The sequence below is a fragment of the Eumetopias jubatus genome, unplaced genomic scaffold, assembly GCF_037043125.1.
Source record: "Eumetopias jubatus isolate StellerSeaLion01/CBP00866 unplaced genomic scaffold, mEumJub1_p1.0 scaffold_8, whole genome shotgun sequence".
NCBI classification, from domain to species: Eukaryota; Metazoa; Chordata; class Mammalia; order Carnivora; family Otariidae; genus Eumetopias; species Eumetopias jubatus.
The window spans coordinates 44,054,677-44,073,736 of record NW_028274814.1 but is presented as its reverse complement, the minus strand read 5'-3'; the positions used below and the strand labels follow the sequence as shown (position 1 = coordinate 44,073,736).

The 19,060-nt window shown below is 46.7% G+C and overlaps 1 protein-coding gene across 1 annotated transcript in view; it reads left to right on the top strand.

Annotated features, from left to right (window-relative positions):
- Positions 1-2,277: 2,277 nt before the first annotated feature.
- The window catches only part of VWF (von Willebrand factor), a 136,294-nt gene continuing 119,511 nt past the window's right edge, over positions 2,278-19,060 (top strand). The window contains exons 1-2 of the mRNA XM_028121141.2: positions 2,278-2,332; positions 3,835-3,999. Coding sequence (XP_027976942.1) covers positions 2,278-2,332; positions 3,835-3,999 — 220 coding nt within the window. The remainder of the gene's footprint in view (positions 2,333-3,834; positions 4,000-19,060) is intronic.

Below are 19,060 nucleotides of genomic sequence, written 5' to 3'. Positions count from 1 at the left end.
GGTGTGGGGGCTGTGTATATGTGTGATGTGTGTAGTATGTGTGGTGTGTGTTTATGGTGAATGGATATGTGTGGTGTGGGGGGCTGTGTATGTGTGTGGTGTGTATGATGTGTGTGGTATGTGATGTGTGTGGATGTGTGTGGTGTGTGTGGTGTGTGTGATGTGTGTGGTGTGTGTGAATGTGTGCAGTGTGTGTGGTGTGTGTGATGTGTGTGGATGTGTGTGGTGTGTATGGTGTGTATGATGTGTATGGTGAGTATGGTGTGTGTGGTGTGTGTGATGTGTGTGATGTGTGTGGAATGTGTGATGTGTGTGGATGTGTGTGGTGTGTGTGATGTATGTGATATGTGTGTGATGTGTGTGGATGTGTGCGGTGTGTGTGGATGTGTGTGGATGTGTGTAGTGTGTGTGGTTTGTGTGATGTGTGTGATGTGTGTGTGTGGTGTGGGGGGGCTGTGTGTGTGTGTTTCATACCTTAGCGTGCACAGGAAGCATCCATTCTCTTCTTTCTCCAAACACAGCGGCTCATTTGGCTCAGGTTGAGGTGTTTTTCCAAACTTTGCCGGTGTCTGGCCTTGGCAGCCAGATCCAGAGCCTGTGTTGATCAGGTCTGGGCTCTTCCCTGACCTGGACCAGCCTGCCCGGGGACAACCAGCATTCCTGGTCATCCCCTATCTGTGCGGAGCCCTCTGTGTGGGGAGGACCCAGGCTGGGGGGTGGGGGGCGTGGGGAGGGCAAGGCAGCTCATTATGGCAGCTGTCCGAGGTCTCCCACCAAACTCTTCAAAGCCTTATCGGCCTGGAGGTATTTCTAATACCATTTCCGCTCATTGTTTCCCTGTGGTCATTAACAGGAGGCCAAACCCCTGCTGGGGCAGCTCAGGGCTATTGTGGTGGGAAAGGAGGGGGGTTGGTGGACGTCACGACTTGGGCTTTATCTTCCCCTGGCCGCGGGAGTGCAGCCCCTGGGTCACTTAGCAGCAAGACAGCCCAGAGCTTGCGGCGTTCCCTTCGGCCTTGGCTGCCCGGGAGCATGGCCTAGGCAGGCAGCACCGTCCCGCGGCGCTGAGCTTCCCAACGGACCCTGGAGATCCCTGCTGCCCCCGCTTGCAGGGAAAGGTCTGGTCTTTTGGGAGCAGGGCTGGCTTGGTTGCGGGAGGAAGATCAGGATAGCTCCCTGCCCCTGGGGAAGGGAGTGGTCCTCTGTCCCGGGGCTGGAAGGACTCGTTTGGAAGGTGACTTAAAGCCAGGGACCATCCGAAGGCCTGCTCTCACTTGTCGCTGGGGAGTCCTGTGGCTGCCTCTGTTCATGCTGGCTTTTTTGCATGTAATACTTGACGAGGCGAGCCTGCAGTGAGTTTTGCCCTCACCTCTGGCTGTGTTCTGGGAGCAGCCTGATGTACCTGAGAGTTGGGAGCTTGCAGAGGGTCACATGCTCTGAGACTGAGACGTGGCCATATCTGACACTGAAGTGTCCCTCTTGCAGATATATGACAGATTGGGTTTGTCTCTCCTGGGTTGGATGAGGCATTGGGCGGGAAGGGAGTCAACCCCAGGGAATCTCAGGTGATAGATTCTGTACCTATTTAACAATGTTTTTAAGAGGAGAGGGGCTGTAAGGGATTGGGGTGTGCTCTCCAACCAGAGTCAACTGTCACTCTCTGGAGGGGGACACACTATGGGGAGCCTTGCCCTGACCTGGGGCTACTGGACTCCCGTCCATTCATCAGCTCATTGCCTGAGGAGCTCCTGGGGGTTGTCACTATGCCAGGTGCTCATGGTGTAGTGCTGGGGACTGACCAGCAAACGTGGCTGTCGACGTCTGGGTGTCTGTGATAGGAACAGAAGCATACAATAGCTCCTTCTCCCCAATTTGCTGCCAGGCATGGAAGGATGAAGAGGCAGAGAGGAACTGGGTGCATGTCAGCTCCTAGCTGGTGCAGGGGTGCGGGGTAACGAGAAGCCAGGCTGGCCTGGGGGCATATAGAGGAGAAAGCAGAACTTTCCTCCTCTGCCTGGGCTCTGGGACGGCTGTTTGGGGAAGGGTGCTTGGGGTCTGGCTCACAGTGACTGTTACTCTTGGGCCTGGTCCTGGCCGGGAACTTTTTCTGGGGACCAGCCCTCTATGTTGAAGGCAAACAGGGGCCAGTGAGGATCAATTTTTTCTCTTGCTTTAAAAAAAAATATGTTCTTCCCACTTCGCACATGGACCGTAGCGCATACCAGTAGCTATCTGTGAGGGCAGTGACAAGTGATCATTTCCCCTGCTTCTCTGCAGATGATTCTTGCCAGACTTGTGAGGGTGCTGCTGGCTCTGGCCCTCACCTTGCCAGGTAGGTACCAAACTGCTTCCATTCTTTACTCCTGCCTCAGGGTCATTTGGAAAAACTCCCTTTCAGGAAGTAGCGAGTGTGTCTGGAGCTCACCTGTGTGCGCACCCCATGTTAGGCCAGAGTGACTGGTTTATACCCCTTGTGAAGCTTCTTCAGAGCACCCTGTCCCTGGCTTGTATTCCTCAAGGAGCAGGTGCCTGCAAATGCCAATCTGATTGGATGATTAAGAAGCACTAGGGCCACCCAGAGCAGTCCTCTGTGATGGGGCTGCAGGATGGGGAAGAAGGAACCCAAGAATTAGATAGAGACTGCAGAGGTCACCTAGTTGAACCTCTCAGAGTATCGACAAGGAGACTGAGGGTCAGAGGGGAAAAACAAATGCTCCGAAGTCACATAAAGCAAAGATCAGAGGTCAGTTCTCCTGGGTCTCAGGCTACTACTCTTTCACTGGACTACATGGCCTACCTTCCCTTGCTGAGATACTGAGTCTGTGCATGGCAAGAGCGACCCTTTTCTGACCCTAGCTTGTCCCCACTTAGACCACTCAGGCCAGCAACATCCAGCCTGCTGCTCACAGTGTAGTCTGGGGGGAAACGTACACTTTTCGTATACTCTACATCTTCCTACTAGGTGGGTCTTGTGCCAGTGGATCCAGAAAACTTACTGGAAGTTTTACTAGAACTTTACCACTAGAAATTTACTACTGTGGTGCCCCATCTGACCACACACACACGTACACACAGACACACACACAATGGGAAGGTGGCAGGAGGGTCTCCTGGGAGTTAGCATATGGCCCTTGAGGAGCTAAGGCTTCATAGATTCTATGTGTTGGACACACAGGTTAATTTGTTTGAATGTAAACTGTTCAAGATATATTAATACATTAATGCATAAGGATGCTCCTTGCAATCTATTTATATGTTAAAAAATTTGGAAAAATGCTAAGAACCTAATAGTAGGGGGTTATACTGTATACATTTAGATGCAACATATAGTCATTACAAATCATGTTTGCAAGTATACACAACGGTATGATAAGTTCTTTATAATATATTGAGAAATAGGTTATAAATAGTTTGTATAGGACGATCACAAATTCATAAAAAAATCTATAATTGTATATATGCTGTGAAATAGAACAGAAAGATAAAACTAAATGTTTGACTCTAATTATTGCTGAATGTTGGTTACAGATGATTTTACCCTGTTTGTATTTTTCTTCTGTATTCTCCAAATTTTCTCTGATAAGCACGTATTACATTTTAAATCAGTAAGGAAATGTCATTAAAACAAACAGATATCCTGAAAAGCTGTCCCTCTATTAGTTCTATGAGTCCTGGGTCATTTTTGAGGTCGAAAAGGAACAACTTGAGCCTTGTTTAGGATGGAAAGTACTTCTCTACAGTCAAATTTTTAACTGCCACAGGCTCATTTCTACAAGGCTGGAGTGGTTTGGGCTGAATGTCCCAGCTCTGCTCACCTATAGTCTCTCCTTCCAGGGACCCTTTGTACAAAAGGGACTGTTGGCAGGTCATCGATGGCCCGATGCAGCCTCTTTGGAGGTGACTTCATCAACACCTTTGATGAGAGCATGTACAGCTTTGCGGGAGATTGCAGTTACCTCCTGGCTGGGGACTGCCAGAAACACTCCTTCTCAATTATCGGTGAGTCCGGGGCACTGAAGGGAGGGATTCAGAGCAGGTGCCACCTAAGCTCAACCCCAGTGCAGGTGGGGGTTGTAGGGGTATTTTTATGATAGTGCCTGAGGTTACAGATTCCTGGGGAAGCATGGATGGGAATGGCCTTTCTGTGACCAAGAGCTTCCCTTGGCTTCCCCACCCCCTCTAGATCTCTCTCTTGGGAGCCTGGTGGGGTGGAGTCTTCATGCTTTTCCAGCGGTTGTATGCATTGCTCTGGGTCCAGACAGCACTCTGGGAGCTCCAAAGTATCAAGAGAAATGATGAACCAGAAGAGGCTTTGTAACACACAGAGCTCCTGGCAAACGGGAGGGGCCGTTGCTATATTCTTGGTGGAATTCAGGGTACCTAGCAGATGTTGAGCACCTTGTGTGCTCCTGGAGGAGTGCTGGTATTTTGCTGGCATTTATTTCTGTGCCCTACAGCGGCTCTGAGATGTGCATATGGGTGTAGCCACCCCGTTTTACAAATGAAGAGCTGAGCCCAAGGAGGTGGTATGATCCTGCCAAGAGTTGACAGTTAATAAAAGGTCCAGCTGGATTTTGATCCCGGACTTGTCAGGATGCGGGAACGTTCCTCTGCACTAAGGAGAGAGGGCGCTCTCCGAGGCTGGGAGGGGGGCTGGAGGCGGTGATGGGAGATGTGGTTTGGTGACCTTCACACTCTGAGAATGAGTCAGATGTGTGTGATGTGTGAGCGAGGATGCTACAAAACCTCGCAAAGATAGGTTCCGCAGCCTCGGGGAGATGGCATGGCAATGGACAGACCCACGTTGTTAAAGCACAGTTTTTCATGACACTTGGCAAAGACAGTCAGGAAGGCTTTATTCAAGAGGGACCACGGCCATGGTGGGGGGGGGTAAGTTTGTAGTAGGGGAGAGACATGGGGCTCCATGCCAAATATCAAAAGGCCAAGTGGGGATTTATAGCCAACGAGCCGGGTGGGGGGTCAGTGGATGGAAAATTACCAAGGGCAACACATCAGGGATAATATCCGGCTAAGCCCACTTGACAGGGTTCTTGCTGAAGGCAGGCCAGGGTGATAAGACATTGAGGGAGGAGTGTGAGGAATTGGTCAGATATTGAGGATGGGGGATTTTCGATAAACTGACCCCACAAGATTCTTTTTTTTAAAATTTTTATTGTTATGTTAATCACTATACATTACATCATTAGTTTTTGATGTAGTGTTCCATGATTCATTGTTTGTGTATAACACCCAGTGCCCCACGCAGAACGTGCCCTCTTTAATACCCATCACCAGGCTAACCCATCCCCCACCCCCCTCCCCTCTAGAACCCTCAGTTTGTTTTTCAGAGTCCATCGTCTCTCATGGTTCCTCTCCCCCTCCGATTCCCCCCCTTCATTCTTCCCCTCCTGCTATCTTCTTCTTCTTCTTTTTTTTTTCTTAACATATATTGCGTTATTTGTTTCAGAGGTACAGGTCTGTGATTCAACAGTCTTGCACAATTCACAGCGCTCACCATAGGACATATCCTACCCAATGTCTATCACCCAGCCACCCCGTCCCTCCCACCCCCCTCCACTCCAGCAATCCTCAGTTTGTTTCCTGCGGTTAAAAATTCCTCATATCAGTGAGGTCATATGATACATGTCTTTCTCTGATTGACTTATTTCGCTCAGCATAACACCCTCCAGTTCCATCCACGTCGTTGCAAATGGCAAGATCTCATTCCTTTTGATGGCTGCGTAATATTCCATTGTATATATATGCCACATCTTCTTTATCCATTCAGCTGTTAATGGACATCTTGGCTCTTTCCATAGTTTGGCTATTGTGGACATTGCTGCTATAAACATCGGGGTGCATGTACCCCTTCGGATCCCTACATTTGTATCTTTTGACCCCACAAGATTCTTGCTGAACTCAACCAATCAGACCTAGGACAGAGGCTAAGTTGGAGGCCTAATTAAGGGGAGGGCTTGGAGGAGCCTGATTCAGGTTTGGTGAAGGAGAGATTTTGTCAACACCCAGACTCCTATCGAGATGCAGGCAGTGGGGCTCTTGGGGCCGTCACCTCACCAGGCTCCAAGGCTGGATGCAGCCCTCGGGGCTCAGTGTGGGGCCAGGCTGTCTGGGAGCTGCATGGGCTGACAGCTGTCGTAACCGGGAGGTTCCTTATGCCTTCACCGCCTGCCCTGCCTCTGCTGGAAACCCTGTCTCGGTGTGACTTCAGCGGACTGAGCTTCACTAGGCTGCCATTTTCCTCCTCCTCTGTAAGCCCCCCAGGGGAAAGGACCATGTCTCACTCATCTTTGTTTCCTGGTGTTTGTCTCACTGGGGTCTCTGGCAGCACCAAAGGTGGGGGTGAGGTGGGGTTTCACAAAGCACAGTGCTCTGTTATTCTGAAGAGTCCGTTTTGTGAAAAGCATGGCCTGTGAGGAGCCTTGGGGGAGGGGTTTCGGTTGGGCAGAGAGGACGGCGCAGGGGCTGCATGCAGCGGGGACAACCTGGGCACAGGGAACATGCTGGAGGGAGTGTATGTCCCCTCAGTGCAGCCCAGTGGGGAGGTCAGTGTGGCCGGCACAATGGTTCTAGAAACACCTGCCTCAGGATGGTAGGGAGGGCTGCTTCGAAACAGGTTGCTGGGCTTCATTGCTAGTTTCTGAGTCAGTGGATTTGGAGTGGGGCCTCAAGGCTCATTTCTAGTAAGTTCCCAGGTGCTGCTGTGGCTGCTGGTTTGGGGACCAAACTTTAAGAAGCATGGGGCTGGGGAGTAGTGGTTAGTAAGGCTGGGTCATGGGGTGAGGCTGAGAGCCTGATGGGGGAGTTTGTCTCCTGACTCAACAGCAGTGAGGAGTTAGTGTAGAGTCTTGTGCAGCTGAAAGGATGAAGAAGGAATTACTACTTTGCCAAAAGGGTCCATAAAGGGAGAAAGGCGGGAGGTAGGGTGGTCTTGGCCATGATAACCAGGCAGGGGGTGAAGAGGACCACAGACATCCCCAGGGCATGACAAATGGAGGAAGCCATTCTGAACACTGAACTTGGGGACCCCTCTTGCTTCAGAGGCAGCAGATGGGGAGTGACTTGGGAGAGCAGTTGCAGAGAAAAAGTACCCCCGCACCTTCCATGGCAGGCTGAAGGCTGATGACCTCCTGCCTCAGGCAGCCCCAATGTTTATTTTAAGTGTATTTCTCTACCTTAAAAAGCATAGTGCATTTACAACAACATGGATGGACCTCGAGGGCATTATTCTAAATGAAGTAAGTCAGACAGAGAAAGACATACTGGATGATTTCACTCATATGTGGAATCTACAAAAGAAAAGAAAAGAAGAGAAAAAGAAAACAAGACCCAAACTCTTAGAAAAAGAGATCAGATTTGGGGTTATCAGAGGCAGATGGTCACAAAGTACAAACTTCCATTTATAAGACAGATAAGTCCTAAAGATGGGATGTACAACATAGTGATTATAGCTAACACTGCTCTATGGTGTGTTTGAAAGTTTCTGAGAGCCCATCTTAAAAGTTCTCATCACAAGGCAAAACTTTTCTCTCTTTTTTGTTTTGTTTCTCAATAAAAAAACAAACAAACCCGTAGCGGCCTTTTGTATCTCCATAAGAAACCCAAAAGTTACTGGAGAGAATATCCAAAATTTACTTATTTTTTAAAATTAAACTTCTTATTTTTAGCTAATTATTGATTCACATGCAGTTGTAAAAAAAAAATACAAATGTATGTAACCTTTACCCAGTTTCCCTCAGTTGGTAACATTGTACAAAACCATCCTCAACTATCACAGCCAGGAAATTGACATTGAAACCATCTACTGATCTTTCTATGTGTACTTAGTTGTTTGCATCTTAAAAAATCATAGTGGGTTTCCATATAGACCCCCTACCTAAGACCCCCCTCCCTAAGATGACTTTGGGGTGTCAGTGGGAATGGACGGTTAAGAGTGATGGGAGAAATATTTTGAAAGAAGAGTGACACCCTCTCTACCCTGTAGCTTTGGGCTTCAGGGGACTTTCCAGGTCGGGGGACTCTATGGAGACACTAGGGGTTGCTGTCTTGACTCCAGCTGTGGACTCCTTACCCTGGAGGTGGATTTGAAACATGTGTAATGAAATCTTGGGGCCAAGCCCAGAGTGCATCTTCTGGGCTCAGGGAGGCAAGCGTCATGTTGGACAAGTCCCGTTCCCCCACTTACACCCCACTCTGGACCCCTCCCCTCTCAGGGCAGGCCTCGCAGGCAGGGGAACTCAGGCTGTCACTGTCGCCTCCTCCAGGAAGCCCCCTGACCCCGCTGGCCCTGTCCGGCCCTGGGCTCATCCACTCGCGGGGAATGGTTGTTTTCCATGCCCAGCACGAGGTCGCTCTGCCCCCAGCAGGAAACGGAAGTGTAGAAAGAGCCACACTTGCGGTCAGAAAGCCGTGTGCTGGTCTGGGCTCCCCCTGGTCACGGAGTGTCCTTAGGGAACTGTGCCTGTGTCCCCAACTTCCCCTTCCTCATTTTTAAGATGGGAACACTGTGAGGATCGAGGGAGAGAAATCATTGACAGAAGTGCCGGGTTACCTCCATCTTAGTGATAGAAAGCAGCTGCCTTAACACAGGGTGTCTATTTGTTGGGTGTGAACATGGCGGGGCAAGGAGCTGCGGGGGCCTGAGGGGCTGTTTCTGTCAAGGCCAGGGGGACATTAGTCCTCCTTCCCTGGTGTATCACTTGGGTTTGTGTCCAGGGCCTGGCCTTTTCTGCCCATCCTTTTCGGGGTTTCAGGGGCCAAGGAGAAACTGCACGGCTGTGTTAGGCCTCTCTGTTTCAAAGCATTTCAGTGGGACCCCCCTTACCGCCAATGGGTCATTGTTTTTATAACTTGTCAGGGGGCAGTTTTCTGGCAGGTAATGGGCCTAAAGTAGCCTATGAGTTCATTACACTTTTTTTTTTTAAAGATCTTATTTATATGAGAGAGAGAGAGAGCATGAGAGGGTATGAGTGGGGGGGCAGAGGGAGAGGGAGAAGCAGACCCCCGCTGAGCGCTGCTGCTGGACATGGCAGTTCCAGTTTCCATGTGCATGCCCGTGTCCCCTCCCATACACCTCTGCCCATTGTTCTCCAATGACATCCTGTTTCCTTGCTTCCAAACCACAAATTCCCATTCCTCTCGAGTGCCTGTGGCCCTTGTTCACATCCTGGGTAAAGTGTTTATGTCTAAGCATGAAGGACCACCTGGTGCAAGGGGAGGGGAGGCCCTTTCCTCCATCCTGGCTCTCGCTCAGGCAGGTCCAGGCAGGCCAGAGGTATGGGTCTCCTGGCCCACTGGCACAGGCAGCAGGGGGAGAGACCCCTGGAGTCCCGGTGCCCCCTGCTCAGAGAGACTGCTCTTCCTCAGGCAAGCTGTGGGCTCTGGTTCCCGCACCAGCCCAGAGAGAGCCATAGACTAAGCAGACCCCATGCTGAGTCACTTACCCGGAGAAGCCTTAGTTTCCACGTCAGTAAATGGCGCTATTAGATAAGATCCCTGTTTCTCTGGGTTTGGAAGATGACCACCTGCATCAGAATCACAGGAGTGGAGGTGGAGTGTTTGTTAGAAATACATATTAGTGAGTTTCACATTCTAAGGTCCAGGAAAGCACCCTGATCTGACTCTGGTTCCACCTGCCAGCTTGCTCCCCAGTATGCTTCCCACTCCAACATGCGGTGGGGGAAGCCTTGCTCACTCATGTAGCCCCCTCGGTCACTGAGTTCAAGAGGCCAGGTGAGAGACAGAGCCATGGGGAGAACCTCCCTGGTTTGCTCTGGCCTCTTGCGGTGGACGCCTAGCCCATCATCTCCCCTCGGTTATAGGAAGTTGCACGCCTGTGCATCTGTGGAGTGTGGGAGTCCCTCCTGGGCTCACCGGCAATTTTTAACGGCTCATCTTCCTAATGGCTGCCCATCGTCGGATTCTCCCCTGAGTTCTTCAGGGAGGGAAGGAAGCAAATAAAATATAAGGCTAATCTGGAATTCTCTCCTGCATTAATGGTTAACTGAATCCAGAGCACTCAGATGCCCCATTAGGCAGCTTTGTGTTTCAAAAGATTTAGCCTTGAAGTCAGAAAACCTGTGGATGGGCTCTGCCTCATGTTAACAGGATAAACCAATGGTTCTCAACCTGGGTGATTTTCTCCCAGAGGATATTTGGCAGTATCTGAGACATTTCAGATTGTCACAACTTGGGGGTGGATGCTATTGGCACAGAGGGGGTGGAGGTCAGGGGTCCTGCTAATTACCCTACCATACGCTAGAAGGCCCCCCCTACAAAAAAGTGCCCGGGGGCACCTGGGTGGCTCAGTCGGTTAAGCGTCTGCCTTTGGCTCAGGTCATGATCTCAGGGTCTTGGGTTCGAGTCCTACATCGGGCTCCCTTCTCAGCAGGGAGTTTGCTTCTCCCTCTCCCTCTGACCCTGTCCCCGTTGCTTATGCTCTCTCTCTCTCTCTCTCAAATAAATAAATAAAATCTTAAAAAAAAAAAAAAAGAAGGATCTGGCCCCAAATGTCAATATTGCTGGGGTGGACAAACCACGTTGTAAACAGGCTTTAGTTTCTCTATCTATAAAGTGGAGTCAGTCTAGATCAGTGTTTTTCAAACTGAGTCACAACATATGGATTTAAAATTAATGGCTGTAACCAGCATTTAAAGAAATTAAGTGGAATAGAACAGAAAACCTTAGAAGGTATCAGAGTGCACGGCACACGGGAAGGGTAAGTGATATGAAATGTGTGAGTGTATGCATACTGCGTCATGAAGTCAACTGTGTTTTTATTCTGCTTTCTGGGTAAAAATGTTTTAAAGCCACCTGTTTAGACCATCCCCAAGAGCCATCTTGCTGCCATGGTGTTTTTCTTTCCTTTTTTTTTTTTAAAGATTTTTATTTTTATTTATTTATTTATTTTTATTATATTCAGTTAGCCACTGTAATAAAGATTTTTATTTATTTATTTATTTAATAAAATTTTATTGTTATGTTAATCACCATATATTACATCATTAGTTTTTGATGTGGTGTTCCATGATTCATTGTTTGTGCATAACACCCAGTGCTCCACGCAGAACGTGCCCTCTTTAATACCCATCACCAGGCTAACCCATCCCCCCACCCTCCTCCCCTCTAGAACCCTCAGTTTGTTTTTCAGAGTCCATCGTCTCTAATGGTTCGTCTCCCCCTCCGACTTACTCCCCTTCATTATTCCCCTCCTGCTATCTTCTTCTTTTTTTTTTTCTTAACACATATTGCATTATTTGTTTCAGAAGTACAGATCCGTGATTCATCAGTCTTGTACAATTCACAGCGCTCACCATAGCACATACCCTCCCCAATGTCTATCACGCAGCCACCCCATCCCTCCCACCCCCCACCACTCCAGCAACCCTCAGTTTGTTTCCTGAGATTAAGAATTCCTCCTATCAGTGAGGTCATATGATACATGTCTTTCTCTGATTGATTTATTTCACTCAGCATAACCCCCTCCAGTTCCATCCACGTCGTTGCAAATGGCAAGATCTCATTCCTTTTGATGGCTGCATAATATTCCATTGTGTATATATACCACCTCTTCTTTATCCATTCATCTGTCGTTGGACATCTTGGCTCTTTCCACAGTTTGGCTATTGTGGACATTGCTGCTATAAACATTGGGGTGCATGTACCCCTTCGGATCCCTACATTTGTATCTTTGGGGTAAATACCCAGTAGTGCAATGGCTGGATCGGATGGTAGCTCTAATTTCAACTGTTTGAGGAACCTCCATACTGTTTTCCAGAGGGGTTGCACCAGCTTGCATTCCCACCAACAGTGTAGGAGGGTTCCCCTTTCTCCACATCCCCGCCAACATCTGTTGTTTCCTGACTTGCTAATTCTACCCATTCTGACAGGTGTGAGGTGGTATCTCATTGAGGTTTTGATTTGGATTTCCCTGATGCCGAGCGATGTTGAGCACTTTTTCATGTGTCTGTTGGCCATTTGGATGTCTTCTTTGGAAAAACGTCTGTTCATGTCTTCTGCCCATTTCTTGATTGGATCATTTGTTCTTTGGGTGTTGAGTTTGATAAGTTCTTTATAGATTTTGGATACTAGCCCTTTATCTGATATGTCATTTGCAAATATTTTCTCCCATTCTGTCGGTTGTCTTTTGGTTTTGTGGACTGTTTCTTTTGCTGTGCAAAAGCTTTTTATCTTGATGAAACCCCAATAGTTCATTTTTGCCCTGGCTTCCCTTGCCTTTGGCGATGTTTCTAGGAAGAAGTTGCTGCGGCTGAGGTCGAAGAGGTTGCTGCCTGTGTTCTCCTTTAGGATTTTGATGGACTCCTGTCTCACGTTTAGGTCTTTCAACCATTTGGAGTCTATTTTTGTGTGTGGCGTAAGGAAATGGTCCAGTTTCATTCTTCTGCATGTGGCTGTCCAATTTTCCCAACACCATTTGTTGAAGAGACCGTCTTTTCTCCATTGGACATTCTTTCCTGCTTTGTCAAAGAAGAGTTGACCATAGAGTTGAGGGTCCATTTCTGGGCTCTCGATTCTGTTCCATTGATCTATGTGTCTGTTTTTGCGCCAGTACCATACTGTCTTGATGATGACAGCTTTGTAATAGAGCTGGAAGTCCGGAATTGTGATGCTGCCAGCTTTGCTTTTCTTTTTCAATATTCCTCTGGCTATTCGGGGTCTCTTCTGGTTCCATACAAATTTTAGGATTATTTGTTCCATTTCTTTGAAAAAGGTGGATGGTATTTTGATGGAGATTGCATTGAATGTGTAGATTGCTCTAGGTAGCACTGACATCCTCACAATGTTTGTTCTTCCAATCCATGAGCATGGAACGTTTTTCCATTTCTTTGTGTCTTCTTCAATTTCTTTCATGAGTATTTTATAGTTTTCTGAGTACAGATCCTTTGCCTCTTTGGTTAAATTTATCCCTAGGTATCTTATGGTTTGGGGTGCAATTGTAAATGGGATCGACTCCTTGATTTGTCTCTCTTCTGTCTTGTTGTTGGTGTATAGGAATGCCACTGATTTCTGTGCATTGATTTTATATCCTGCTACTTGACTGAATTCCTGTATGAGTTCTAGCAGTTTTGGGGTGGAGTCTTTTGGGTTTTCCACATACAGTATCAGATCATCTGCAAAGAGTGAGAGTTTGACTTCCTCTTTGCCGATTTGGATGCCTTTGATTTCTTTTTGTTGTCTGATTGCTGTGGCTAGGACTTCTAATACTATGTTGAATAGCAGTGGTGAGAGTGGACATCCCTGCCGCGTTCCTGACCTTAGGGGAAAAGCTCTCAGCTTTTCCCCATTGAGAATGATATTCGCTGTAGGTTTTTCATAGATGGCTTTTATGATATTGAGGTATGTACCCTCTATCCCTATACTCTAAAGAGTTTTGATCAAGAAAGGATGCTGTACTTTGTCAAATGCTTTTTCTGCATCTATTGAGAGGATCATATGATTCTTGTTCTTTCTTTTGTTAATGTATTGTATCACGTTGATTGATTTGCGGATGTTGAACCAGCCTGGCAACCCAGGGATAAATCCCACTTGGTCATGGTGAATAATCCTTTTAATGTACTGTTGGATCCTATTGGCTAGTATTTTGGTGAGAATTTTTGCATCCATGTTCATCAAGGATATTGGTCTGTAATTCTCCTTTTTGATGGGGTCTTTGTCTGGTTTTGGGATCAAGGTAATGGTGGCCTCATAAAATGAGTTTGGAAGTTTTCCTTCCATTTCTATTTTTTGGAACAGTTTCAGGAGAATAGGTATTATTTCTTTAAATGTCTGATAGAATTCCCCTGGGAAGCCATCTGGCCATGGGCTTTTGTTTGTTAGGAGATTTTTGATGACTACTTCAATTTCCTTAGTGGTTATAGGTCTGTTCAGATTTTCTATTTCTTCCTGGTTCAAGTTTGGTAGTTGATACATCTCTAGGAATGCATCCATTTCTTCCAGGTTATCTAATTTGCTGGCATAGAGCTGCTCATAATATGTTCTTATAATTGTTTGTATTTCTTTGGTGTTGGTGGTGATCTCTCCTCTTTCATTCATGATTTTGTTGATTTGGGTCATTTCTCTTTTCTTTTGGATAAGTCTGGCCAGGGGTTTATCGATCTTGTTAATTCTTTCAAAGAACCAGCTCCTAGTTTCGTTGATCTGTTCTACTGTTCTTTTGGTTTCTAGCTCATTGATTTCTTCTCTGATCTTTATTATTTCTCTTCTCCTGCTGGGTTTAGGCTTTCTTTGCTGTTTTTTCTCCAGCTCCTTTAGGTGTAGGGTTAGGTGGTGTATTTGAGACCTTTCTTGTTTCTTGAGAAAGGCTTGTATTGCTATATACTTTCCTCTCAGGACTGCCTTTGCTGTATCCCAAAGATTTTGAACAGTTGTGTTTTCATTTTCATTGGTTTCCATGAATTTTTAAAATTCTTCTTTAATTTCCTGGTTGACCCATTCATTCTTTAGTAGGATGCTCTTTAGCCTCCATGTATTTGAGTTCTTTCCGACTTTCCTCTTGTGATTGAGTTCTAGTTTCAAAGCACTGTGGTCTGAAAACATGCAGGGAATAATCCCAATCTTTTGGTACCGGTTGAGACCTGATTTGTGACCTAGGATGTGATCAGTTCTGGAGAATGTTCCATGGGCACTAGAGAAGAATGTGTATTCCGTTGCTTTGGGATGGAATGTTCTGAATATGTCTGTAAAGTCCATTTGGTCCAGTGTGTCATTTAAAGTCTTTATTTCCTTGTTGATCTTTTGCTTAGATGATCTGTCCATTTCAGTTAGGGGGGTGTTAAAGTCCCCCACTATTATTGTATTGTTGGCAATGTGTTTCTTTGCTTTTGTTATTAATTGCCTTATATAATTGGCTGCTCCCACGTTAGGGGCATAGATATTTACAATTGTTAGATCTTCTTGTTGGATAGACCCTTTAAGTAGGATATAGTGTCCTTCTTCATCTCTTATTACAGCCTTTAAAATCTAATTTGTCTGATATAAGGATTGACACCCCAGCTTTCTTTTGGTGTCCATTAGCGTGGTAAATGGTTTTCCACCCCCTCACTTTCAATGTGGGGGTGTCTTTGGGTCTAAAATGAGTCTCTTGCAGACAGCATATTGATGGGTCTTGTTTTTTAATCCAATCTGATAGCCTGTGTCTTTTGATTGGGGCATTGAGCCCATTTACATTCAGGGTAACTATTGATAGGTATGAATTTAGTGCCATTGTATTGCCTGTAAGGTGACTGTTACTGTATATTGTCTGTGTTCCTTTCTGATCTATGCTGCTTTTAGGCTCTCTTTTTGCTTAGAGGACCTCTTTCAATATTTCTTGTAGGGCTGGTTTTGTGTTTGCAAATTCCTTTAGTTTTTGTTTGTCCTGGGAGCTTTTTCTCTCTCCTTCTATTTTCAATGATAGCCTAGCTGGATATAGTATTCTTGGCTGCATATTTTTCTCGTTTAGTGCTCTGAAGATATCGTGCCAGTCCTTTCTGGCCTGCCAGGTCTCTGTGGATAGGTCTGTTGCCAATCTAATGTTTCTACCATTGTAGGTTACAGATCTCTTCTCCCGAGCTGCTTTCAGGATTTTCTCTTTGTCTCTGAGACTCATAAGTTTTACTATTAGATATCGGGGTGTTGACCTATTTTTATTGATTTTGAGAGGGGTTCTCTGTGCCTCCTGAATTTTGATGACTGTTTCATTCCCCACATTAGGGAAGTTCTCTACTATTATTTGCTCCAATATACCTTCTGCCCCTCTCTCTCTTTCTTCTTCTTCTGGGATCCCAATTATTCTAATGTTGTTTCGTCTTATCATATCGCTTATCTCTCGAATTCTGCCCTCGTGATCCTGTAGTTGTTTATCTCTCTTTTTCTCAGCTTCTTTATTTTCCATCATTTGGTCCTCTGTATCGCTGATTCTCTCTTCCGCTTCATTTATCCTAGCAGTTAGAGCCCCCATTTTTGATTGCACCTCATTAATAGCCTTTTTGATTTTGACTTGGTTAGATTTTAGTTCTTTTATTTCTCCAGAAAGGGTTTCTCTAATAACTTCCACGCTTTTTTCAAGCCCAGCTAGTATCTTTAAAGTCATGATTCTGAACTCTAGGTCCGACATCGTACTAATGTCAGTATTGAGTAGGTCCCTGGCAGACGGTACTACCTCTTGTTCTTTTTGCTGATGTGATTTTTTCGTCTTGTCATTTTGTCCAGAGGAGAACAGATGAATGAGAGAACAGAATGCTAACAGGTTAACAACGTCTCCAGCAAATATACTCTATACAAATCAGAAAAGACCTGAAACCAGGGGACAAGAAAGGGAAAGAAAGAAGAGGAAAAAAAGGAAAAAGAAAAAGATAAAAACAAGCAAAAACAGAACAAAACAAAAAAAACAGAATATGATCAAGTATGATCAGGCTAGTGCATAGATCAGTGCCACACACTAGCTTTTGGGCATATTTTGGTCTGTTAGAAGAAAGTGCCTGCTAAAATTTTAAAGGAAGAAAGACTTATATATGTACAAAATAAGGGTTGTACAATGAAGGGATGGCAGATGACTGTAAAGATGAAAATTATAAAAGATTTTATAAAAGGACTTGATAAGATAAGAAGTTGTTTTTAAAAAGAAAGAAGAAGATTTAAAAAGAAAAAGAAAAAAGAAAAAAAAAGAAAAAAATGGGAGAGAATGTGATCAGGCAGGAGACTAGAACAAACCCATACACTAGTGATTTAGGGTATATTTTGATCTGTTAGAAGAAATTTTATCTCAAAATTTTAAAGAGAGAACAACTTATATATATATATATGCCAAAAATAAGGGTAACTACTATGAAGGGATAAAAATATGACTCTAAAAATGAAAAATAAAAAATGTTTTTTTAAAAAAGGGATTGATGAGTTGTTTGAAAAAGGGAAAAAGAAAAATTAAAAAAAACAGTTAAAAATATTAACTTTGAAAAACTAATGAATTATGGTAAAAAAGCCATGAATTCTATGTGCAGTATTGCCCTAGCGCTGGAGTTCTCCCGTTCTCCTTGATCGCTAAACTTGGTCTTGGCTTGCTGGCTGTTCGTGCTGATCTTCTGGGGGAGGGGCCTTTGCCTTGGTTCCCAAATGTCTTTGCAGGAGGCGGAATTGCCCCGCCCTTGTGAGTCCCGGGCTATGCAAGCTGCTTGGGTTTGCTCTCGGGAGCTTTTGTTCCCTGCACGCTCTCGGTACAGCTTTGGAGGACCAGGGTGAAAATGATGGCCTCCCAATCTCCGCCCGGAGGAGCTGAGAACTCGGGGCCCCACTCCTCAGTGTGCCCCCAGAGACAAGTAGTCACTCCCGTCTCCCCGGTCTCCGGCCGCACTCCGTGCTCACCCGGCCTGTGATCGAGTGTTTCTATGTCTGGCACCCGACCCCATGTGGAGTCTCCAAACCCAGCAGATCCCTGGGGTACGCTTCCACGCCGCTCCTCCCAGGGGGAGGAAGGGGAGTCTCCCCGGCTCTGCCACTTGTTGGGTCCCTGCTGGAGGAGCAGTGGCCCGACTGGGCCGCGGATCACGGTTTATGGCAACCCCGAGCTGAGAGCCCGCGCCTCGGCTCTGTCTCTGGAGTCGGCTTCCCCGCTCTGATACCTGGGAGCTCTGCCGCACTCAGGCACCCCTGGTCTTTCTGTGGCCCCGAGGGTCCTGAGACCACACTGTCCCGCAAGTGTTCCACCCCCAGCTTAGCCACTGGGTCGATGTCCCTCAGCGGAGCCGACTTCTAAAAGGTCCGATTTTGTGCTCCCCGGCTCTATCACTTGCCAGAAGCGGCCGACGGAGGCCCCCTCCCCCGCCGTCTATCCTCCCGAATATCGCCTCAGATTCATTGTGACATTGGGCATGATGGCAAGGAAAATTGTGTTGATGAGGAGACAGGTTCTGTGGTCATAAGGGACCCAGAGCCCCCGACTTCTTGGGCTCATCGTCCACCCTTTCCCATGGGCAGGTGGTGAATGGAACTGTGCCTGGGTGATGGAGCTGTGCATGGATGGGCTCAGCTCCAGAACAGGCCCAGGAGAGGAGCTGCGAAGGCCCCGGGGCACGGAAGCCTCCAGGGAGGGACTGCCAACTGGAGGTGGTCACCAGATTTCCCATTTGCTTGTTTTTTTTCCCAAGATTTTACTGCAGAAATGTCCAAGTATTCAGAAACGAAAGAATAAGACAGCGAACACACATATGCCCACCACTCAGATTCTACCATTAATGTTTAATTCTGTTTGTCTGATCACCTATCTATGTGGTTGTGTTTGTTTTTCTTTGGCTAATTTCCTGCCATCAGAAAGTTTGTTTAACTGTTTAAAGATTTGCTTGCTGCAAAACTGTTCTAAGTGCAAATGCAGAGCAGACAAGCTCCTCAGGCAAACAGGACAAAAACCCCTTTAATGTGGTTGGTGTCTCGTTTTCCTCCTGACAGTGTTGGTCCAGAGCTCTGCAGACTGTGGTTTGTGTGCTGTGGGTGGTCTGTGGGCCTTTCCTGAGGGACCCTGAGCTGCTAAGAGTGGATCATTCAGGAAGCTATTCTTAGAATGGACCAGTTTTTTACATGTGACTCTCTCACTGAAATCTCACCAGAAGTGACTACATTTTCTGCTTGGCACACGCATGCGTGCGTGTGCATGTACGTGTGCATGTGCACGTGCATGCGTGTGTGCCATAGCTCATCGCTGTCCTCCAGCAGCTCGGTCCAGCTCAGGCATCAGCTGGGGAACTCCTCTCTGACTTTGTCAGTGGCCCAAGCCATGGCAGCAGCACCTCATGCCAACGAACCTCCTCGTCTGCTCTTAGTTCCAGAGATATTCTTTTTTTTTTTTAAGATTTTATTTATTTATTTGAGAGAGAGAGGGAGCAAGCACAAGCAGAGGGAGAGGGAGAAGCAGGCTCCCCGCTAAGCAAGGAGCCCGATGGCGGCCTCGATCCCAGGACCCTGGGATCATGACCTGAGCTGAAGGCAGTCGCTCAACCAACTGAGCCACCCAGGCGCCCCAGTTCCACAGACATTCTTACCTCTTTTGCTGAGC